At 36.3% G+C, this 21,570-nt stretch overlaps 2 protein-coding genes and 1 non-coding gene across 3 annotated transcripts; 1 reads left to right on the top strand and 2 right to left on the bottom strand.

The window, feature by feature from the left end:
• Window positions 1–449: 449 nt before the first annotated feature.
• Window positions 450–7,531, bottom strand: LOC130718773 (delta(14)-sterol reductase). The gene is made up of 13 exons (XM_057569399.1): window positions 7,260–7,531; window positions 7,043–7,160; window positions 6,875–6,945; window positions 6,635–6,691; window positions 5,852–5,943; window positions 4,811–4,858; window positions 3,746–3,866; window positions 3,608–3,654; window positions 3,180–3,261; window positions 2,180–2,256; window positions 1,894–2,013; window positions 947–1,021; window positions 450–837 (listed from the first exon to the last, which is right to left on the bottom strand). Exons 1-13 carry the CDS (start codon window positions 7,326–7,328, stop codon window positions 684–686), a joined length of 1,131 nt encoding a protein of 376 aa, XP_057425382.1. The 5' UTR covers window positions 7,329–7,531; the 3' UTR covers window positions 450–683.
• A 267-nt stretch (window positions 7,532–7,798) lies between these two features.
• TRNAL-UAA (transfer RNA leucine (anticodon UAA)) lies at window positions 7,799–7,881 on the top strand. Its single transcript has one exon. It is a non-coding gene; the product is annotated as a tRNA-Leu (tRNA).
• A 3,447-nt stretch (window positions 7,882–11,328) lies between these two features.
• On the bottom strand, window positions 11,329–11,890 carry LOC130719156 (uncharacterized). The gene is made up of 2 exons (XM_057569797.1): window positions 11,551–11,890; window positions 11,329–11,408 (listed from the first exon to the last, which is right to left on the bottom strand). Exons 1-2 carry the CDS (start codon window positions 11,888–11,890, stop codon window positions 11,329–11,331), a joined length of 420 nt encoding a protein of 139 aa, XP_057425780.1.
• Between the last annotated feature and the right edge of the window lie 9,680 nt (window positions 11,891–21,570).

Here is a 21,570-nt window from a genome sequence, read left to right as displayed (position 1 = left end):
GCCACAAACGACGCCAAATGCTATTCCAAATATTGAACCTTGAGCACCTTTAATCTTTACGTGGTGATTGTAGATTGAATGCTCTGGTTGCGATGGAGATGTCCACGACGAAGTAAGGTGAGAAACAAGAGGCATACCTACAAAAGACATTATGACGCTCAAGTCAACTTCTAAATCAGAGAGAGAATCTCGAAGTCTAAAAAGAACTAAGAGTTTGCCTAATGAGTAATGCTTAAGTAAATTAATGACTAAACTTATGTATGTTTATAGGCTCGGTGTCCATCGCGTTTGTGACTTCAAGTCCCTAGACCTATTCTTTTTTTCTGAGAGAATGGTGCGCCTGTATGTTCTTTTTTAAAATCGTGTAGCTTACTTCCAATTGATTCCTATAATGAAGGGCCAAATAGTTTTAAGAACTAAAAGTAAACATTCCAGTTGACAAAAAAAAAAAGAGTAAATACTCCAACATCATGAATTAAAACCGGAAACTTAACACTATTTTGGTTACATCATTTGAAAACAAAGTCAACAGCATAGGCTAATACAAAAAGAAGATCAGCAGCATAATCAAATGCATAAACAAAGATGGGAAGAAAATAGCAGAACCTATATGCACTGGGACTACAAAAACCCATTTACATAGAAGTGCTTAATACAATAACTAAAATACAGGACTAACGTGCTTAATACACATAAGGTAATATTCTCCAAGGAACAGTTCTACGATACTCTGCCCATATCTCTTTGTACTTCTCCGCACAACGAGCTTCATCTCTTCTCTCTCTCCAGATTAACAGAATAAGAAGATAGATTGGATAGAAGTAGGGAACTGGTGAACTGCAACGATGAGTAAATCATATATGTTTGGCATTCTTTTATTTAGAAGAATCAATATCCAGAACTTCATATCAACATCAAAAAGTAATAATAGAGTTTAAGAGATCACCTTATCCCACAAGGTAAGCTAAACGAGAGGGCAAGCAGCAAGTCCCCTAGGTAATTACAGTGTCTAGCAACACCCCTTTAACAGAATAATAATAATGACTTCCATGAGAAACAGCATCAAGAATATGGACATTGCATGAATGTACTCTAGGATGACTAATGATAATGATGGTATTAAATATTAATTGGCTTAAATAAGTTTCTAATCCCTCGTTTTACACTCAAATATCTCACTGATAACCATCGTCTAGAGTAATCTTATATGACCTATTTTGCTTCCAAACCACCCTTTATTAGCCACATCACAGGTAACATTGAGATATTATAAATTTGGAATCAAAACTGAAGTTCTCTGTAAAAGTAGAGACTAAAACCATAAAATGATGTAACCAAAGGGTGTTACCAAAACCAAAACCAAATCTGAAGTTCTCTGTAAAACTATTTTGGTTACATCATTGGAATCAAAACTGAAGTTCTCTGTAAAAGTAGAGACTAAAAGTAGATGGCAGAGACCAAAACCAAATCTGACAGTAAAATGAGGGACTAAAAACTTATTTAAGCCATATTATTTTTTATGAACCTTGTCACATACCTGTTTGTTTAACCTTCACAGTGGAAATTTAAATATTTATATAAAAATTTGATTTACCTTTTAGAGATTTTTGCAAAAAGCGCTTTTTACAAAAATTGATTTATTTTTTAGAGATTTATGTTTGGTTACAATTACAAAAAGTGCTTTTTACTTTGTCAAATGAATCATGAAGTTGTCTGAAATAGGAGAACCTTCTCTTAAAAATAATTATTTTCAAAAAGCAACTCAAAGTAGCTGCTTTTAAAACGGAGCACATATGCATATAATTCCAACAGAATTTGACAATCTCATTTTCTTTTTACCCCAAAACATCTAAGATGGAAATAAGAAAATAGCAAGAAAGATAAAATCAGTACCAATAACCAGAAGCAAGCAGCTTGCCTCCAATGACTATTGGAGGCTTACCCCATATAGGAGCCTTTGGATTCTTCTTGAACTCGTGTTTTTGCTTGTTCGCTCCCCGAAATACCATGTATCTGCACAGTTATATTCAGCAAATTTCAGTTTATAATATTCAGTAACAGATATGTTTACTTATTAAATCTACATCAGCTTTCATACAATTGTCTTTCTTGTCAACTTTATGTCACTTCAGCAGTCGTACAATACAGAATTCAATTATACAGATTATGGGTAAGTTACCCAATCAGGAAGACAAAGCAGTTAGCTACAATGGCAGCCGTTGTTAACTCCACCTTGTTCCTCAAGAGCCACCAGCCCTAACAGCAAATGCAAATTGTCAATACACGCAAGATTTTGAAGAGGGAGAGATAAATAAACTGGAGCTAACAGCACATGTTGCAAATTATGTGTTAAAAACCATGCATCTAAAGCACACAGGTTAGTTAATTTTGAGTCTTTGACCATTAATTTTATGTGTGGTGAGTGTAACAAAAACAAAATTGGATTCAGCATGTAGGAAATTTCCCTTGCTGAAAATATGAGAAAAAATACATGAGCAAGAGAGAAAGAGATTCACTAAGTGATTTAAAACTCCCCAAACTTAAAAACTTGTCTGCCTCCATAGAACTCCATAATGTTTGAGCCTAGTCAATGCAAAGCTAAGAAGTTAAGAAGACATTTTCAAACTCAGAAATAACATGCATTTCATAATGATGATGGAAATTATGCATTTGAAAGAGAAGCTTTTTTCTAATCAGGATACAATTTCATACCCTCTCTGTCAGTCTATTTTCTCATACATTAGTTTTCAACTCTTCATCTTTTTGTTCAGTAATCAGTAATAACTATCTTCTTCAATTGATTTTGATAGAGCTTAGAGAGTAGCATATAGTACTCTGGTCTATAGGGTTAGTATAGTGTGATGCATTGAATCACACTCTCCTATATTCTGCTAGTCTGTTATAGTTAGTTATGTAGAGCTAGATAGTTAGTTATGTACACTCTGTTAGTGTAGTTAATGAAATCACACTTCCTGTTCAGTTTCTCTTGCTCGCTCTCTCTCTTATGTTTAACATCTAAGAGATTTTGTCACTAATGTGTAATTCACCAAGTATTTAGTTACTAAATTAATTGGATATGCAGCGTTTGTAGATGTTTATGTGCTTCCATTTGTCAAGAGGGAAAGAAAACTCAAGTATGATTTTAACAATTATAACTGTCACAATTACAAAAAAAATACCTGTATGCTAAAAGTAAAAGGAATCCACACTAAATCTCCAAAGACCAACATGAAACCCAGTCTCTCTGCAATTATGTCCCAGCTGTAAAAGGCATACAAAGAAAAGGTTAGAAAAGAGAATCAGGTTATATACCAATGACCAAGTGGTCCTGGTAATAATTTAGTGAAAATATCAAGAGGAATGGTGTTTCTATATCCTTGTGGATTTTAAGATGAATTTTTAGATGAAAAGTTAGGATGCAATAATGCTTCTATTGATTTTAATGTATACGTGTTTCTATTTTATTTTATATATATAAAGCAAAACCTAGATTTTAGACTTTCGCAAATTGTTGTGTCCCCATATAAAACTTCAAATAGGATGTAAACCCCTGATGATATTTAGAGAGCGCAATAGTCTTCTAGTGGAGAAGTTGTAACCCACTTACGTGGATGTCATGTACTCTTCATGTACAAAATAGTCGAGAATGTATATCTGGAACAAAGGAGTAGATATTCCCAAATCAGACCAACAAGAATATAGTTTTTCAATCACCAAAAGATAACATGCAAGTTTATGTGATTACACCACAGAATAGCTGGAAGAGAATCATTGACTGGCTCAAAGTATCATCTTGAATGCTTTTTGCAAGAACTGATAGATTGATAAGTAGCCACCCCATCATTCCAGCTCGAACAAAGAAAAATCTGCAATTTGACAACTCCATTAAATGAATAGTGACATGCCCGCTTGATTTCAGTCATCATTAAAACCTCCTTAATATGCTGAGGATGTTTATACATTGTATTATCTTCAAAAGTCAGTTAAGATGTATATGAAAAAATATATACAAACTTAGTCAAATAAAAATATTACCAAATGAAAATAAGGATAAGAAATACTATCTCTGATTTTGGTAATATACATGTTTCTTGCCCGTGAATACTACGTAGCAAGACAGCAAGTATCCAGTACAAGAAAATGTTAACTTGATTCGTTCAAGCATGTATGCGTGTTTTTTACACTTTTATATAAACCGGGCCATAAGACTGGAGTTTCACATAAGTATGATGCGAAAACATGATAAATTCAAACTAGTAAACTAGTAATAGAGAAAGAAAATGAAATGACAGCTGAAAGATGTGTATTATCAGTATCTTCCACTTATCAGTGTGAATGGGAGATGAGAAAGGAAACGCAACAAAACTCTGGGTATTTGAGAGACCAGGTGCTCTCCCCAAACCCAATCCAACCCTCTCTCTTCCTCCTATATAACCAAAATGTTAACAAGTGTGCAAAGCACCACAATTCAGTCAAATGGGGTGTTATCCCCTGTGCCCTGCATATGTCTCCTAGTGTACACCCTCTTTAGAATTAACCCACTATCAAAACGTATGAAATGCAGGGTGTCAATAAACCTTGCAGTGCAAACAGAGATGACTTCTATTAGAAGATGAAGAGAATAGTTTGGTTTTCGGAATGATCATGAAGGTATTCCGAGATGAGAAAAACCTTTCATTAGAGGGGGAAGATAGTGCAAAGCACCACAATCATTGGAAGTTCATAACTCAAGATTAATGTACAGTCACAACAAATAAACAGTCATGTTAAATGAGAACAAGCAAGTAACAATAGTAGATGGATCACATACTTGAGGTCAATACCCATGACTTGAGGATTCAGTTGTATTCCAAACCACCTGTTAAAAAAAAAATTAAAAGAAAAATCAACAAGATTAGCCAGAGCAATGCAATTTCTCTATGGGATTAAAGTCAACTATGTTGCTAGTACTTTATTATAAGAGAGAAAGATGGAACATTGTAAATGCAAACATACAGTATTTGCCCCTAAATGCAAGTGCTTTGTCATAAATGTAATTAGATGTCAAACTTTACCTATCTAGTTTGCCCGGATGGCACTTTGTAGTCTATCATGATGTCCACTACTTATTAGACACAATATCTTTAACAAAGTCAAGTGCTAATTATCAATACCACTAATCAAAGCTAAGGCACAGTAAAGAATAGATATCAATGTCTCATTCTTATCTAGTATATGAAGAATATCTTTTTTAAGAACTGATAAAAAATGAAACAAAACATAATTAGGTATAATTATGTTTTAGCCCTAAAGGCATGACCAAAATATTAAGCTGTTTGTTTTTCCATTGGAACGCCCCCAATGTACATTACATTCCCACAAATTACGAAACTTAAAAGCCAACGGAACCAAAAAAGTTAATTGAGTGACTGTCCTTTTACTTTTTTTCAACTTTTAAACAGTACAGTAATTCTTTCACTTCTAATGCTGTGCAATTTTGCTTGCAAAGCATGAGTATCTGAACTTAAACAACAACAGTTTTTGTTTTTTAAATTAATGTAACGTCTTCTCATCAAAGTTTTTGCAGGGTTCCAAGGGGCAGGAAATTGCAACAATTGAGAAGCTTTTCTTGCGTAATGGAGTGTAAAATGAAAACATAACGAAGCATATTAAAACTTGGAAAAGAAAGGACACAAGTCAAGGAATAACTCATTGCATATGCATATTCTTTTAGTCAGAACTCAGAACCCCGCAGGTTAGGAAATTGACAAAAAAATATATAAAGATACCTATAATTTCCAAACTATGGCACCTTAAAACTTTTTAATTAAAGCACCCATCAGTTAAAGTAATCTTAACATTTACAACATACCAATCATGTATCAGGTTACCGCTGATATGAGGTTTTAGTGATGAAGATTTACTTTGAGACTTGCAACCAGAAAAATAAAGGATTAGCGCCACCTGCCATTTATGTGCAAAAGATGAACAAAATCAACAACCAAATACTGTAGAACACAATTCAAATGAACTATCTTAGGTAAAAGTTGCACGAGAAAACACAAACTTCAGGTAGTTGGCATTGAAGTCTAAAATTGGTTTTTTCAATTAAGTTTAAAAAAGGATCAAATGGAGAAGTTCAATTAAAAGGGGTAAATGAATGTGAAAGAAAAAATTAGATAAACAATTAAAACAGAACCTTCTAAATGGTTTAACTAAAAGTGTGGCTATCGATCAAGCCCAGTGATGTTTGGTCTCTAGAGTCAACATAAGACAAGATTGTTGTTGTTAATTCAGTCTAGAGGTGGAATATTTGCTTATATTTTCAATTATAATAAATAGGTAGGAACAAATTGAAAATTAACATATTTATAACATATTGGTGTTTATAACAGAGTTTTTTCTGTATTTGGGAAGCAACGACCTCTGAAACAAGATAGTACATGAAACAAATGAAAACCCTTGCCAAGAAAAAGAAACAAATTAAAGTTCAACCTGAACTGGTTTTTTAAAGTGACAACATAACATTCAAAATCTGCAGAGTCATGATGAAAATGCTAACTCTAAAGTGTTTACACAGACAAACATGACAGGCAAGTAAATTATCAGATGACATTACTTCGGAGCTCCAAATATAAACTCTAAGCTTACATACAAGAAAACTGAAGATAAAAGTTGTGGACAGCAGCTCAAGTCCTCTCTCTGATATGGCCTGCAAGAATTGCAAAAAAAATAGCACCTAAATCGAGTTATGTTCTGCGTAACCTGAATCTTCATGAAAGAAACTGCTGCTGCATCTAAAAAAATACATAAGAAAATGACCTATAGAAGCACAAAACTGCAGCTAAACTAAACTAACTAACAAATTCATAGACAAAGTTCATTGAGCACATACAGTAGGAGATACAAAACCCATCTTGGCACCGATTCCAAGAAGCGCCACCAACAGAAGAAGTGATAGCAGACCTGAGAAAATGCCAGTACAGTTAACCCCCCAACACAGTGAAAAACAAAAAGAAAAATTGAACACATTGCCAAGCACAGTGTGTATATTAGAAGTGACCATTGCAGCGATAGCGAAGGCGAGATTTATCAGGCAAAACAACCCCAGCAATGAGTTTTCCAGGAACAACTGATCCAGCAATGGCTAAGTAAGCAAAGAACCCTGCAAGTAAAGCAGCCTGACCCAGATGCCAAAAAGTTAAAAAGATTGGAAATTGATGATTGGATTCATATAACAACTGAGTTTAAGAAGTGGGAACTGAGTACTAGGGACTAACGGAGTTCCAAGATGGAATGAGACCGTGAACGGGACAACCCAGATCCATGTGTGACTCTGAACTGAACATACTCGAGGGAGTGAGAGAGGGGACAGCGAGAGAGTCAGGGAGATGAAGATGGCTGCGAGAGAGGAGCTCGAAGCGGCGGCGGTACGGTGTCGCCGTCGACCGTCTTGGAGGCGACTGGTGGTTTGAGGCTTCAACACTATGAACAGGAAGTGAGCAAGGGAGCAATGGGTTGTGGTTCTTAACCTGTAATTACAGGTCATATAGCATTTTACACATACTTCGCCCTTATTATAAGACCTCTTATTATTGTCTCGTATCAAAGTATTGTGTGTGAGACAATAAGGAGTCGTATAATAAGTAACCGATGAAGTAAATTCGTGTGCACCTTTCCTTTGACTTGTATCTCATATTCATTCAGGAAATGGTTGCATGTGCATATATTAATAAGTTTATATGATCTTTGGTTTGTGGTAACAATTATGAATTATGATGTGATTATATATGTGAAATTAAGAACAATTGAACAAAAAGCAGGTTTGCCCGAGAGGTTAAGGGGGAAGACTTAAGATCTTCTGCACATAAGTGCGCGTGGGTTCGAACCCCACAGCCTGCACTTTTTAGACATTTTAAAATTAAGAAATAATAATCAATTAATAAGAAATATTTAGCATTTATTATTTTAAATATGCAATACTATATACTAGATATTATTTTTGTTACATCATATACTAGATATTATACACATATGTTGCACGAGTTTACTTACAATATCTTATCAATATTATTTATAAAAGAGAAAAAGTTTGATTCACCGACAGTGTAAAGTTTTTTTACACCGTCAACCAATCAGATTTCAAGGATGTGAGAAAATCTATCTTTTCATTTAATTTCTTTAATTGACATGTCACATCCTTCAAATCTGATTGGTTGACGGTGTAAAAAAACTTTACACCGTCGGTGCATCAAAATTAAACTCTTTATAAAATTTATTATTAAATACCTTTTAGCGGCATTTTTTCAATTTTAAAATATTTTATCAATATTATTTATTATTAAATAACTTTTTTAATATTTTTCAAATGAAAAACATAAGATAATTTTAGTGTTTTTTTTAAAGTCAATTTTAAGGAAACTGCTTGGTGGGTTTCTATGGGTTTGAGGGAGTGGGTACGCCGTTCTTGGCTGAAGCCTTGGCGATGCGCCATGGTCTCTATATCGCTTGGAGTCGTGGCTATGGAAATGTGATTTGTGAATCTGATTGCATGGACTTGGTCGAGATTGTTGCAGATTGGGATCAGATGCCTTTTCACGCGGACAGGGTGGTGATTCGTGATATTAGAGATTTGCTTGATAGACACTGGCGGGTTTGTGTGGCTTGGGTTCATCGTGATGGTAATACAGTGGCTGATTACTTAGCAAAGCATGGCGCTCAGATGGTGGCATCTAGTCTAACCATTTTAATAGCCCGAATGGGGCGCTAGAGACCTTCCTTTTGAAGGATTTGTTAGCAGATCCTTATTTTTAATGTCTGTTTGTTAATTTTCTGAAGCAACAAAAAAAATCTATGAAAATGAAATATTTAGCATTTATTATTTTACTTTTAGTTCGTAAAATCGCCTTTTAATTCATTAACAGAGGGGTTTGGATGACATTATCTTTTTTTGTTCTGTCTTAGAGCGTGTTTGAATTAGTTGAGAAAATAATATTTTTAAAAGTAATTATATGTATAGTCAATTTTCAATGTCATTGAGTAATAAAACCAGTTTTAAACAGAAAAATTTATTAGACTTAAGTAAAATGTTGTGTAACATTGCACAACCACATTTGACTCCCTATCATATGTTACTTCCAAGTAAAATATTTTTTTATTTTTATTAATAATTATTAAAACAGTAATATTAATAACATTTACATTTAAAAACACCAAATTAGTCATCCCTTCAGAAACAAAACAAAAAATTATCCAAAAATATTTATCTTACTTAACCTGCAATCCTTCATCTTCATCTTCCTCAACCTGCAACCTACACCCTTCCTCACCCCATCACCCCTGCATGCAACCATGCTCCCCATTCCCACTCACCCCCTCGCAACTTCTCCCAACCCAACTTCTCCCTTAAACTTTTAGCCACCATAAATCCTAAACTCCAAACCACCAGCCACGATATCACCAATTTGGACTTCATCACCATCTTCAATTTAAAAAATAGAGCTGGTAATCATTACCATATGGTTTTTGCCTACCCTACTAGCAGCTTCTGAAAGCAAAGCCTCTCAAATACGACAAGACGAGGGTGGAGGAAGCCAAATACATAGGATTGGTACAAGTAAAGTTTGGAAGAAGATAAATAAAAGCGATTATGCAAGGTCAACCGATGTGGTTATACAGTATGTTTTAGAGGCTCTAAATGCTTAAGGAAAACCATATTGATGGCTACAAAGTATAACGTAATCGGTCACATAATTAAAAGTTCTGAGGTCAGTCGTGTTGATGCGTCCAAAGTTGTTGTTAGTGCTTGTGAGATGAAAAGCATAGTAGAACGAGAGTTAAGTCCATATTTGATCTTGTATTTTCCTCAGAAACAAAAGCTATGAAAATATCCTTTGCTTGAGAAGAAATCAGATGAAAAATGACATTTATAGAAGACTTTACATGATAGGATATGTGTGTGTGTGAGTGTGTGTATGGTTGGTTAGATTAGAATATGTGAAAAGTTATTGTCAATTTTTTGGTTTTTCTGTTATGGGGTTACGCTAGGCTTTCAGGAAATACATGATTCATTTTCTTCCAGTAGTTTAAAAAAATTGTAATTGCTCTTTGAAGTCTATTTTTGCTGCAAGAAAAAAAGCTTAGTCAATCGTTTGTATTTTCTGAACTTGATGTGGAATGAATATTGATGATTCCATCCCCTAGCACATGTGTTCTAGTTGTGGGTGATGTTAAACATACCTCGTTCATTATGATATATGAAATATAAAATTATATTGATTTAACTTTCAACTGCACCTTTATCCATAGATTGTGTTGCTGATACCATATGGTTTTTGACTACCTTGCTAGCACCTCCTAAAAGCAAAGCCCCACAAATATGACCACACGAGAATGGAGGAAGCCAAAGCCATAGGATTAGTACAAGTAAAGTTGGGAAGAAGAAAAATAGATGCGATTCTGCAAGGTCAACCGATGAGATTATAAAGTATGTTTTAGAGGCACTAAATGCTCTAAGAGCATCTTCAATGCATGGTTGTTAGTTGTGTTTCTTAAATGTTATTTTGGTGGGCCCAGATTGCCACATAGGATTTAAGCAACTCATGCAGAATTCACTCCAGTCACGGTTGCTTATTTTACTTTTAGTTGGACCCCAATGTACATCATATATTTATATTTTTGATTTCCACCTAAGCATGATTTAAATTTAAATATTAATTAATATTTATAACAATATAATATATTTAAAATTGAACATGGTGCCCTAAAAAAAAATCAAACGATGCATTTTAAAGGAAAACTTTCTCAAAGATTAAATTTCAATTCAATGCAAAATAAATAACAATGCATTTTAAAGGAAAACTTTCTCAAAGATTAAATTTCATTATTCCTATTTTGGAATAGCTCCCAAATATGCTCCACCAAGTCTGTTTGAAGTTGGCGATGAATTTCTCTTTGACTCATATGGCCTTTGCTTTCCAAGAATGTTGCAAATGAAGGGATAAAACCATTAGATACTTTAGCGGTTAAGATGTCATTGTCTACTTGGTCGTAATCAAAATTACCATTGTACCCTTCACGCTCATCTTCAACGATCATGTTATGCAATATAATGCCCGCATACATTATTTGCTTCATGTATTCACATGTCAAAAGCGTGATGGGCCACGAATAATCACAAATCGAGATTGGAGTACTCCAAATGCGCGCTCTACATCCTTTCTTGCTCCTTCTTGTGCTTTGCTAAACAGTTGTCTTTTTTCTCCTTGTGGCATTGAGATGGTCTTGACAAATGTAGCCCACTCGGGATAGATACCATCCGCTAGATAGTAGCCCATGTGATATTGTGTTCTATGCACTTTGTAGTGCACTTCGGGAAACATTGGTAAACACATCAGATTGGTTTAGCACATTGATATAATTGTTAGAACCTGCAATGCCAAAAAAAAGCATGTCAAATCCACAAGTCTTGTGATGTCACTGCTTCAAGCATGATTGGGGGTTTACCATAATCACCTCGACAATACTGACCTTTTCATGACATTGGACAATTTTTCCATTCCCAATGCAAACAGTCAATGGAACCAAACATGCCTGGAAATCCACGAGACTCCCCTATTTGTAGTAGGTGTGCAATGTCCTCTTTGTTCGACTTCCTCAAGTACTGAGCACCAAATATTCCATTCACACTTATTACAAATCTCTCTAAGCACTCAATTGCAGTACTTTCATCAATTCTTACATACTCATCCAGATTGTCAGCAGGTGATATGTATGCCAACATACGAATAACGACAGTGCACTTTTGTAATGGTGAAAGAATTTTTTTACGAACGCCATCAACCCTCATTTGAAAATAATTGTCATGATTGCCAAGTGCTTCGACAATTCTGAGAAACAACTCCCTTCGCATTCGAAACCTTTGTCGGAATTGGGTTTTTGTGAATACATGGGTTTTAGAAAAGTAGTCGTTCAACAATCAATTGTGACATTCATCACGAGATCGCTCTACGCTCTATCACGTTTCTTCTTCGCCTGACAGTGTCATCAGATTGTTGTTGGCTCTCCTATACCATCCTCAGGTAATCTTTTGCACTGGTGTCATTCATATAATCCTCTACCATTTCTTCGTAAAAAGAATCAAAGTCGAGTATATCGTTCGGATCCTTCAAAACAATTTGAGAATATATGGGTAAAAGGGTTGGTTCTAATGAAGGCTTTTGAGAGAGAAATATGAATGTGTATAATGGAGAGAAAATGTTGTTGGGTTGAAGGAGGGTGAAGAAGTTTTTATGGATGATGGACTTTAAAATATGATGTCATGGGCATGTGTTATGTGGAGGTCATGACATCGTATCTCCTCCTCTCATTTCCTCTACGGAGTTGCAATCATCCAATCTTGTGTTTACATTTAAGTCACTTTTGGTCATTCTTTTCTATATTTCCTATTAGATGTAAGTTGTAACTTTAATTCAAAACTTATATTGATTACTTCTTACTTCTTCTTTATTTCTTGTGCCAAAACTTTGTATGCTTGTGCCAAACTTTTTTATTTATTACATGTGCCATACATTGGTAGAACTATTATCAATGTCATGGGCATGTGTTATACTATGATAATGATTACTTCTGACTTCATCCTTTATTGATTACAAGTGTCATACCATGAAGATTAGCATGATATTAGAGGAGCATGATATTGAAGGCTTGCACGCCTCATTATCAGGACACCATACTATGATATTGAATGCTTGCACATTATACTATTAACTACTTTTTAAAGGACACCATACTATGATATTGAATGCTTGCACACTATACTATTTGTCTACTTTTTAAAAGACACTTTGCAAATTAATACAAGTAAAGTTGGGAAGAAGATAAATTGAAGCAGTTTTGCAAGGTCAACTGATGAGGTTATACAATATGTATTACAGGCTCTAAATGCTCTAAGGGAAGCCAAATTGATGCCTACAAAGTATAACGTAATCGGCCACATAGTTAAAAACTCTGAGGTCAGTCATGTTGATGCGTCCAAAGCCGTTGTTAGTGCTTGTGAGAAGAAAAGCATAGTATAATGAGAGTTGAGTCCATATTTGATCTTGCATTTGCCTCAGATTCAAAAGTTGTGAAGTGTAGTTTGCTTGAGAAGAAATCAGATGAAAAATGACATTTCTAGAATACGTTACATGATAGGATGTGGGTGTGTGTATGATTTGGTTAGATTAGAATATGTGAGGAGTTATAGTCAATTTTTTGGTTTTCTGTTTTGGGATTGCGCTAGACTTTCAAGTAATAAATGATTCATTTTCTTCCACTAGTTTATACAAACTGTAATGAGAAATTCTTAGGTGAACACACACCTAACACGTCATATTTGAGAACAACCACTAATGAGATGACACCTAATAAAATAAAAATTAACTAAGAAAAAATAAAAACAGTAAAATACACGTCACAGTGCCACTTTCCTCTTTCTTCTTCTCCACTTCCCAATGGAGCACCTTCTCGTCTCCCTTTCTCACCCTCACCATTTTTCTTAGTCGCCCTATTTTCTTCTTCCTGTTGAGTTCTGGAAAAATGAAAGGAATCGGTGCGGTGGCTTCCTTCACCGTCGCCACCCAAAACGACGGACTCAGCCACCATCACCATTGACCACCCACGCCCATATTATCCCTTGTCCGACAACCACAACAGCCACCAAATTGATGCCCCCATCTAGATATAAATTTCAATTCCATACAAAATAATATTAAATTTTATTGAATGAATGTGAGGAAGAGGTTTTGTCAAATGTTAACTGCATCGGTCAATTGGAAACTGTCTCTTTTGTTCGTGGGTCATCAACCGAGCAAGGCAAAATAACAAAAGCTTAAGAAGAATCATTAAAAAAGTAATATGAAACTATGAAAAAGGGAAAAGATTTGGAACTTTAAACTGGAAACATATCAAATAAAGGTGTGACCTAATAAATCTGTTATTAGAAAAACAGGGTTCGTCGCCGGTGTTGATTTGGGGAACAGGGGCCGTCGCCGATAGGAGGAGGAAAAACAGGGCAAGTCGCAAACGTGAAGAATAGGAGAAGTCAGGGGCCCTTTCATTTTCTGATTTTACAGCATGGCTTTTTCTGTTTTTTATTTCTTCTTGATTAATTTTGGTTTTAATTAGGTGTCATCTCATTAGTGGTTGTGCTCAAACATGACATGTTAGGTGTGTGTTCACCTAAGAATTTCTCAACTGTAATTGATATGTTTTTTTTTTGAACAACACAACAACATGATTATCATTAAACAAACACATAAACACATCACATGGAAACAAACACAACACACAAAGTGGAAAAGAAACAACCACCTTACTTAATCAAGGTCATCATCCTCATCCTCCTCACCATCCTCGTCATCATCATCCTCCTCCTCCTCCATAGTCTCCAGCTCCGACTTCTCCTCCTCCATCAAGGTCATACGGTAGAATCTGAAGTCGTAGTCATCTTCTGAATCTTTAGTGCAAAAGGTTTGGCTTAGGTTTCCGGCTTCACGATCGCGGTACACCTGGGCACCAAGACCCAGCACGTCGTCGCCGAAGGTGGAGGAGTCGTCGTTCTTGATAATTACCTTCTGTAGCTTCTTCTTGATTTTTTTTTCAACGTTCACCTTCTTCTTTCCGTCCTCTTTCTTCTTCTTTTCCTCCTTGTCGTCTTTCTTCTTCTTCTTGTTAGAGTCCCCTCGGAAGCTCGAACCACCAGTGTGAATATCAACCATTTCTTCTTCTTGCTCCTTTTTCTTTCTTGCTCCTTCTTTTCCCTCCAACTGCAGCATTATATAGTGAAGGAGTCTGTTTCTTTCTATTGTAGTTAAGGTCGTGCCATCGCTGCTTTGTGTCAGACCTTCGTTTTTTCTGTTTTTTTTCGCTGGTTAGGAGTTTCTTCCTAATAGCTTGTACAATCCTTTGTTTCTTGGGTTGTGATGCCCCTAGCATCTATATACTACTTTTGGCTAACTAAAAAATTATATAGTGAAGGAGAAGGGGAATGGTGAAGATTTTTTGCGAAGTGGAAGATATTGACGTGATTCAGAGGAAAGTAATAAAGATAACTCAAAATGGAGAGAGGAAAGTGATGCAGAGGAAGAATGGTAACTGTAATTGATATGTGAAGTCTATTTTTGCTGAAAAGAAGAATCTTAATCAATCGTTCGCTTTTTCTGCACTTGATGTGGAATGAATATTGATCCATCCATCCCCTAGCACATGTGTTTTAGTTGTGAGTGATGTTAGGCCTACCTCGTTCATTGAGATACATGAAATAAAAAAATTATGTTGATCTAGCCTTCAATTGCACCTTTATCCATAGATTGTGTTGCGGATACCATATGGTTTTTGTCTGCCATACTAGCTGCTCCTGAAAGCAAAGCCCGACAAATACGACCACACGAGAGTGGAGAAAGCCAAAGTCATGGGACTTGTACAAGTAAAGTTGGGAAGGACCAAAATAGAACTTATTCTGCAAGGTCAACCGATGAGGTTATACATTAAGCTTTAGAAGCTCTAAAGGCTCTAAGGGAAGCTAAATTGATGCCCACAAAGAGTAACATAATCGGTCAAATAATTAAAAACTTCGAGGTCAGTCGTGTTGATGTGTGCAATGCTGTTGTTAGTGCTTGTGAGAAGAAAAACATAGTAGAACGGGTGTTAAGTCCATATTTGATCTTGTATTTTCCTCAAAAACAAAAGTTGTGGAAGTATCCTCTGCTTCAGAAGAAATTAGATGAAAAAATATATTTTTAGAAGACTTTATGTGATAGGTTGTAAGTCTGTGTATGGTTGGTTAGATTACAAATGTGAGGAGTTATAGTAAAGTTTTGGGTTTTTTGGTTATGGGGTTGTGTTAGGCCTTCACGAAATCAATGATTGATTTTGTTCTAGTAGTTTATAAAAATTGTAATTAATCTTTGAAGTCTATTTCTGCTGTAAGAAAAGAATCTTAATCAATTGTTCTTTTTTTTTGAACTTGATGTTGAATGAATATTTTTCCATCCATCCCCTAGCACATGTGTTCTAGTTGTGGATGATGTTAGACCTACCTTATTCATTGAGATATATGAAATAAAAAATAATATTGATCTAGCCTTCAATTGCACCTTTATCCATAGATTGTGTTGCCGATACCATATGATTTTTGCCTACCCTACTAGCTGCTCCTGAAAGTAACGCTCCACAAATACGAAGACACGGTGTAGAGGAAGGCAAAGCCATGAGACTGGTACAAGTAAATTTGGGAAGAAGAAAAATAGAAACGATTATACAAGGTCAACTGATGAGGTTGTAGAGTATGTTTTAGAGGCTCAAAATGATCTAAGGGAAGCTAAATTAATGCCTACAAAGAGTAACGTATTCGGTCATATAGTTAAAAACTCTAAGGTTCGTCTTGTTGATGCGTCCAAAGACGTTGTTAGTACTTGTGAGAAGAAAAGTATAGTAGAACGGGAGTTAAGTCCATATTTTATCTTGTTTTTTCCTCGGAACCGAAAGCAGTGGAAGTGTCATTTGCTTGAGAAGAATTCAGATGAAAAATGACAGTTCTAGAAGACTTTACATGATAGGTTGTGGGTTTGTGTATGGTTGGGTAGATTACAATATGTGATGAGTAATAGTAAAGTTTTTGGTTTTTTGGTTATAGAGTTGTGCTAGGCTTTTAGAAAATGAATGATTATTTTCTTTCAGTAGTTTATAAAATCTGTAATTGATCTTTGAATTATAATTTTGCTGCAAAAAAGAATCATAGTCAATCGTTCACCTTTTCTGAACATATGTGGAATGAATATTGATCCATGCAACGCCTAGCACATGTGTTCTAGTTGTGGGTGATGTTAGGCTTACCCGGTTCATTGAGATATACGAGATATAAAATTATATTAATCTAGCCTTCAACTGCATCTTTGTCCATAGATTGTCATGCCGATACCATATGGTTTTTGCTTACCCTACTAGCAGCTTCTGAAAGCAAAGCCCCACTAAGACAACAACACGAGAGTGGAGGAAGCCAAATTCATCGAATTGGTAGAAGTAAAGTTGGGAAGAAGATAAATATAAGCGATTATGTAAGGTCAACGAATGAGGTTATACAATATGTTTTAGTGGCTCTAAATGCTCTAAGGAAAGCTAAATTGATGCCTACAAACAGTAATGTAATCAGTTTTTTACATAATTAAAAACTCTAAGGTTCGTCTTGTTGATGCGTCTAAAGGCTTTGTTAGTACTTGTGAGAAGAAAAGCATAGTAGAACGGGAGTTAAGTCGACATTGATCTTGTATTTTCCTCAGAATCAAAAGTTGTGGAAGTGTCATTTGCTGAAGAAGAAATCAGATGAAGAATGACAGTTCTAAAAGTCTTTACATGATAGGTTGTGAGCCTTTGTTTGGTTGGTTAGATTACAATGTGTAAGGAGTGATAGTAAAGTTTTTGGTTTTTTAGTTATGGGGTTGTGCTAGGCTTTTAGGAAATGAATGATTCATTTTCTTTCAGTAGTTTATAAAAACTGTAATTCATCTTTGATTCTAATTTTGCCGTAAGAAAAGAATCATAGTCAGTCGTTCGCCTTTTCTGAACATGATGTGGAATGAATATTGATACATCCATCCACAAGCACATGTGTTCTGGTTGTGGGTGATTTTAGGCTTACATAGTTCATTGAGATATACGAAATATAAAATTATATTCATCTAGCATTCAACTTCATCTTTGTCCATAGATTGTCATGTCGATACCATATGGTTTTTGCCTACCCTACTAGCAGCTTCTGAAAGCAAAGCCCCACAAAGACGACAACACGAGAGTGGAGGAAGCCAAATCCATCAAATTGGTAGAAGTAAAGTTGGGAAGAAGATAAATAGAAGCGATTCTGTAAGGTCAACCGATGAGGTTTACAGTATGTTTTAGAGGCTCTAAATGCTCTAAGGGAAGTCAAATTGATGCTGAACGTAATCGGTCACATAGTTAAAAACTCTGAGGTCAATCGTGTTGATGTGTCAAATTCGTTGTTAGTGCTTGTGAGAAGAAAAGCATGATACATCGAATTGGTAGAAGTAAAGTTGGAAAGAAGATAAATAGAAGCGATTCTGTAAGTTCAACCGATGAGGTTATACAGTATGTTTTAGAGGCTCTAAATGCTCTAAGGGAAGCTAAATTGATGCCTACAAACAGTAATGTAATGAGTCACATAATTAAAAACTCTAAGGTTCATCTTGTTGATGGGTCTAAAGCCTTTGTTAGTACTTGTGAGAAGAAAAGCATAGTAGAACGGGAGTTAAGTCGATATTTGATCTTGTATTTTCCTCAGAATCAAAAGCAATGGAAGTGTCATTTGCTTAAGAAGAAATCAGATGAAGAATGACAGTTCTAGAAGACTTTACATGATAGGTGGTAGACTTGTGTTTGGTTGGTTAGATTACAATATGTGAGGAATGAGTAAAAGTTTTGGTTTTTTGGTTATGGGGCTGTGCTGGGCTTTTAGGAAATGAATGATTCATTTTCTTTCAGTAGTTTATAAAAACTGTAATTGATCTTTGAATTCTATTTTTTCCGTAAGAAAAGAATGATAGTCAGTCGTTCGCCTTTTCTGAACATGATGTGAAATGAATATTGATCAATCCATCCACTAGCACATGTGTTCTGGTTATGGGTGATGTTAGGCTTACCTCGTTCATTGATATATATATGAAATATAAAATTATATTAATCTAGTCTTCAACTGCACCTTTATCCATAGATTGTCATGTCGATACCATATGGTTTTTGCCTACCTACTAGCTGCTCCTGAAAGAAAGGCCTCACAAATACGACAACACGAGAGTGGAGGAAGCCAAATCCATCGAATTGGTAGAAGTAAAGTTGGGAAGAATATAAATAGAAGCGATTCTGTAAGGTCAACCGATGAGGTTATACAGTATGTTTTAGATGCTCTAAATGCTCTAAGGGAAGTCAAATTGATGCTAAACGTAATCGGGTACATAGTTAAAAACTCTGAGGTCAATCGTGTTGATGTGTCAAAGTCGTTGTTAGTGCTTGTGAGAAGAAAAGCATTTTTTTTTGAAAATGGAATAAGTATTATTATAAATAGCCTGAGCAGAATCTCAAAACAGTAGCCAATTACAATCTGAACTGTTTAAAGTAAAAGCACCAGATGACTCCTAACATGTGCTTAAAACCCACCACCAACCCACAGAATGACTCTGGCGATCCCAGGAAGGAGCCTCATTAAAACCTTACTTGGAAAAACCCAATGGGATAAAAACCAAGCAAGGAAAAAGAGTACTCCAAACCTGGGTAGTCACTCTGCACAAGTACAAAACAATACCACAAGCATTAGATGACCAATGATACACTAGCGGAGTTCAAAGACCCTTAACAACACAATTTTACATAAGGTTCACATAAATCAGCAGCATAACCCGGCCCTTGACTGTTCGGAACGTAGCAGCAACAAAAAGGGCACCAGCAGCAACAAGAACCAGCAAGGTATAGCATCAGCAAACATTGTCGTAACAGTGTCAGAAACACCAGTAACATCAACCAAATTCGCAGGAAACAGCACACCAGCAACAGCACCAAAACCAGCCACTACAGCAAACAGCAAAGGAAGACAACAGCGCAACAGCAACAGGAAAACAGCAATCGGCTACAGCGGCACTAGCAAACCAGCAAACAACAACAAGGATAACAGCAACAGCGAACCAGACAAGGCATGGAGATAATTTAGAACCATCATCAAACCAAAGTATGCAAAGCTTTATACCTGCTGAGATCAAGGACCATTAACAATCAATTTCATATAAGTTTCACACAAATCAGCAATCATATCCCGACCCTTGACTGTTCTGAAAATAACAGCAACAAAAATGGCACCAGCAGCAACAACAAACAGCAAGGTAAAACAGCAGCAAAGACTTTCGTAACAGTGCCAGATACACCAGCACCAGCAACCAATTTCGCAGGAAAACAGCACACCAGCAACAGCACAAAAATCAGCACCAGCAGCAAACAGCAACAATAAACACCAGCGCAGCAGCAACAGGACAGCAGCAAACAGCTATAACAGCACCAGCAAACCAGGAAACAGCATAAGGAATAACAGCAACAGCGGAGAGCCAAACAAGGCATGGAAAGAATTTCGAACCATCATGAAGCCAAGACATGCAACGCTTTATCCTGTGCCAAATACAGAAGACCAAAAACCAAAGAAAACATCATCTGATAACAATGATATTAGAGCTGCGAATAGGACCAAATTGGTTCCACAGAAAAGCACCCTTGTTTTGCCAATTCATCCGCCTCCGCATTCCCTTCCCGCAAAATATGATTTACCCCGAGACACGTCACAAGAGCCATCAAATAATCAATCATATTGAACTCATTTGTAAGCTTCCAGGGTCTCATTTTTTCTCCTCTTACCCACCCCACAGCTACTATAGAATCACTTTCAACCTCCACAAAAGACACCATAAATTATTGACAAAATAAGAGTGAATAAAGAATAGCCAACACTTCCGCCTCATCGGCTCGCTGAACCTCCACCTTTCTGGAAAATTCACCAAGCACATCTCCCGCCCCATTCCTCAAAATACCACCAACTCCGGCACACCCCAATTGAAACGACCCATCCACATTAAATTTTAAAGTCCTACCTGTAGGAGGCTTCCAAGGCACAACTGGGCGAACAATCGCCCTCTCCTGTACATTTATTCTGGTGAACCCCCGGGCAAATTGATCCGCTCCATATGGACACTCCTTCCACCAGGCCTTTATCCATGTAAATAGCATAAACATATGTGATTCCCATACCTCGTCTACAACAAAAGTTAATTCATTAAAAATCACATTATTCCGAGTTGACCACACCACCCAGCATAAAGCATATGGAATCAAATCCCACAGAATTGTTGTAGTGACTCTACGAAGTGATCCCCATTCAGCCAAACACCCCTGGATTGTTTCAGGTACCCCCCAACACACACCTTCTCTATATAGCACCTTTACCCATAACTGCCAAATCTTTGGACAGTGTAGAAATAGATGGGAAACCGTCTCAGGTTCAGCTAAACACAACACACAAGCCACCCCATCTTCCAATGCCACACCGTGTCGCCTCAAATTTTGCTTAGTAGCGACCCTGTTCTTCTGAACCTGCCAAAGAAAAAGAGTAATTTTTGAAGGCAAAATAGGCTTTAATAATTTGGGAACCGACCAGCCATCTTCCGTGAACCACCTTGCCTCAGCAACTGCACATAAGGATTTCACACTAAACATGCCCATATTATCATGTTTCCATACCAGACAATCCACCGCCGCATGCAACCCCTGTTTAGGAACCAAATGATAGAGAACAGCCAGAAAGTCATCATATTGTTGCCTTTCCCATCCCAAAAACTCTCTCACAAAAGAAATATCCCATATCCACTTTTGGCCATCCACCACACCACATTCCTTGACTGTTGCTCTCTTATGTGTTGCAAGAGCAAAAACCCTTGGAAAGACAAACCGAAAAGGACCCGGACCAGCCCAATGATCTAACCAGAACAAAACCCCACTTCCCCTCCC

Source organism: Lotus japonicus, chromosome 5 (genome assembly GCF_012489685.1).
Source record: "Lotus japonicus ecotype B-129 chromosome 5, LjGifu_v1.2".
Classification (NCBI taxonomy): Eukaryota; Viridiplantae; Streptophyta; class Magnoliopsida; order Fabales; family Fabaceae; genus Lotus; species Lotus japonicus.
The sequence above is the reverse complement of the archived record's forward strand: the minus strand, read 5'-3'. Positions and strand labels throughout refer to the sequence as shown.

What these genes read in the sequence shown, in the direction of transcription:
- LOC130718773 (XM_057569399.1), bottom strand. Translation starts at nt 7,328, where the DNA reads ATGTTCAGTTCAGAGTCACACATGGATCTGGGTTGTCCCGTTCACGGT. An exon ending in CCTTCGCTATCGCTGCAATG is followed by an intron (nt 6,946 to 7,042) that starts GTCACTTCTAAT and finishes GCATTTTCTCAG; the next exon opens with GTCTGCTATCACTTCTTCTG. An exon ending in GTCATGGGTATTGACCTCAA is followed by an intron (nt 3,867 to 4,810) that starts GTATGTGATCCA and finishes GTCAAATTGCAG; the next exon opens with ATTTTTCTTTGTTCGAGCTG.
- LOC130719156 (XM_057569797.1), bottom strand. Translation starts at nt 11,890, where the DNA reads ATGCGAAGGGAGTTGTTTCTCAGAATTGTCGAAGCACTTGGCAATCAT. An exon ending in CATGTTTGGTTCCATTGACT is followed by an intron (nt 11,409 to 11,550) that starts GTTTGCATTGGG and finishes TTGGCATTGCAG; the next exon opens with GTTCTAACAATTATATCAAT.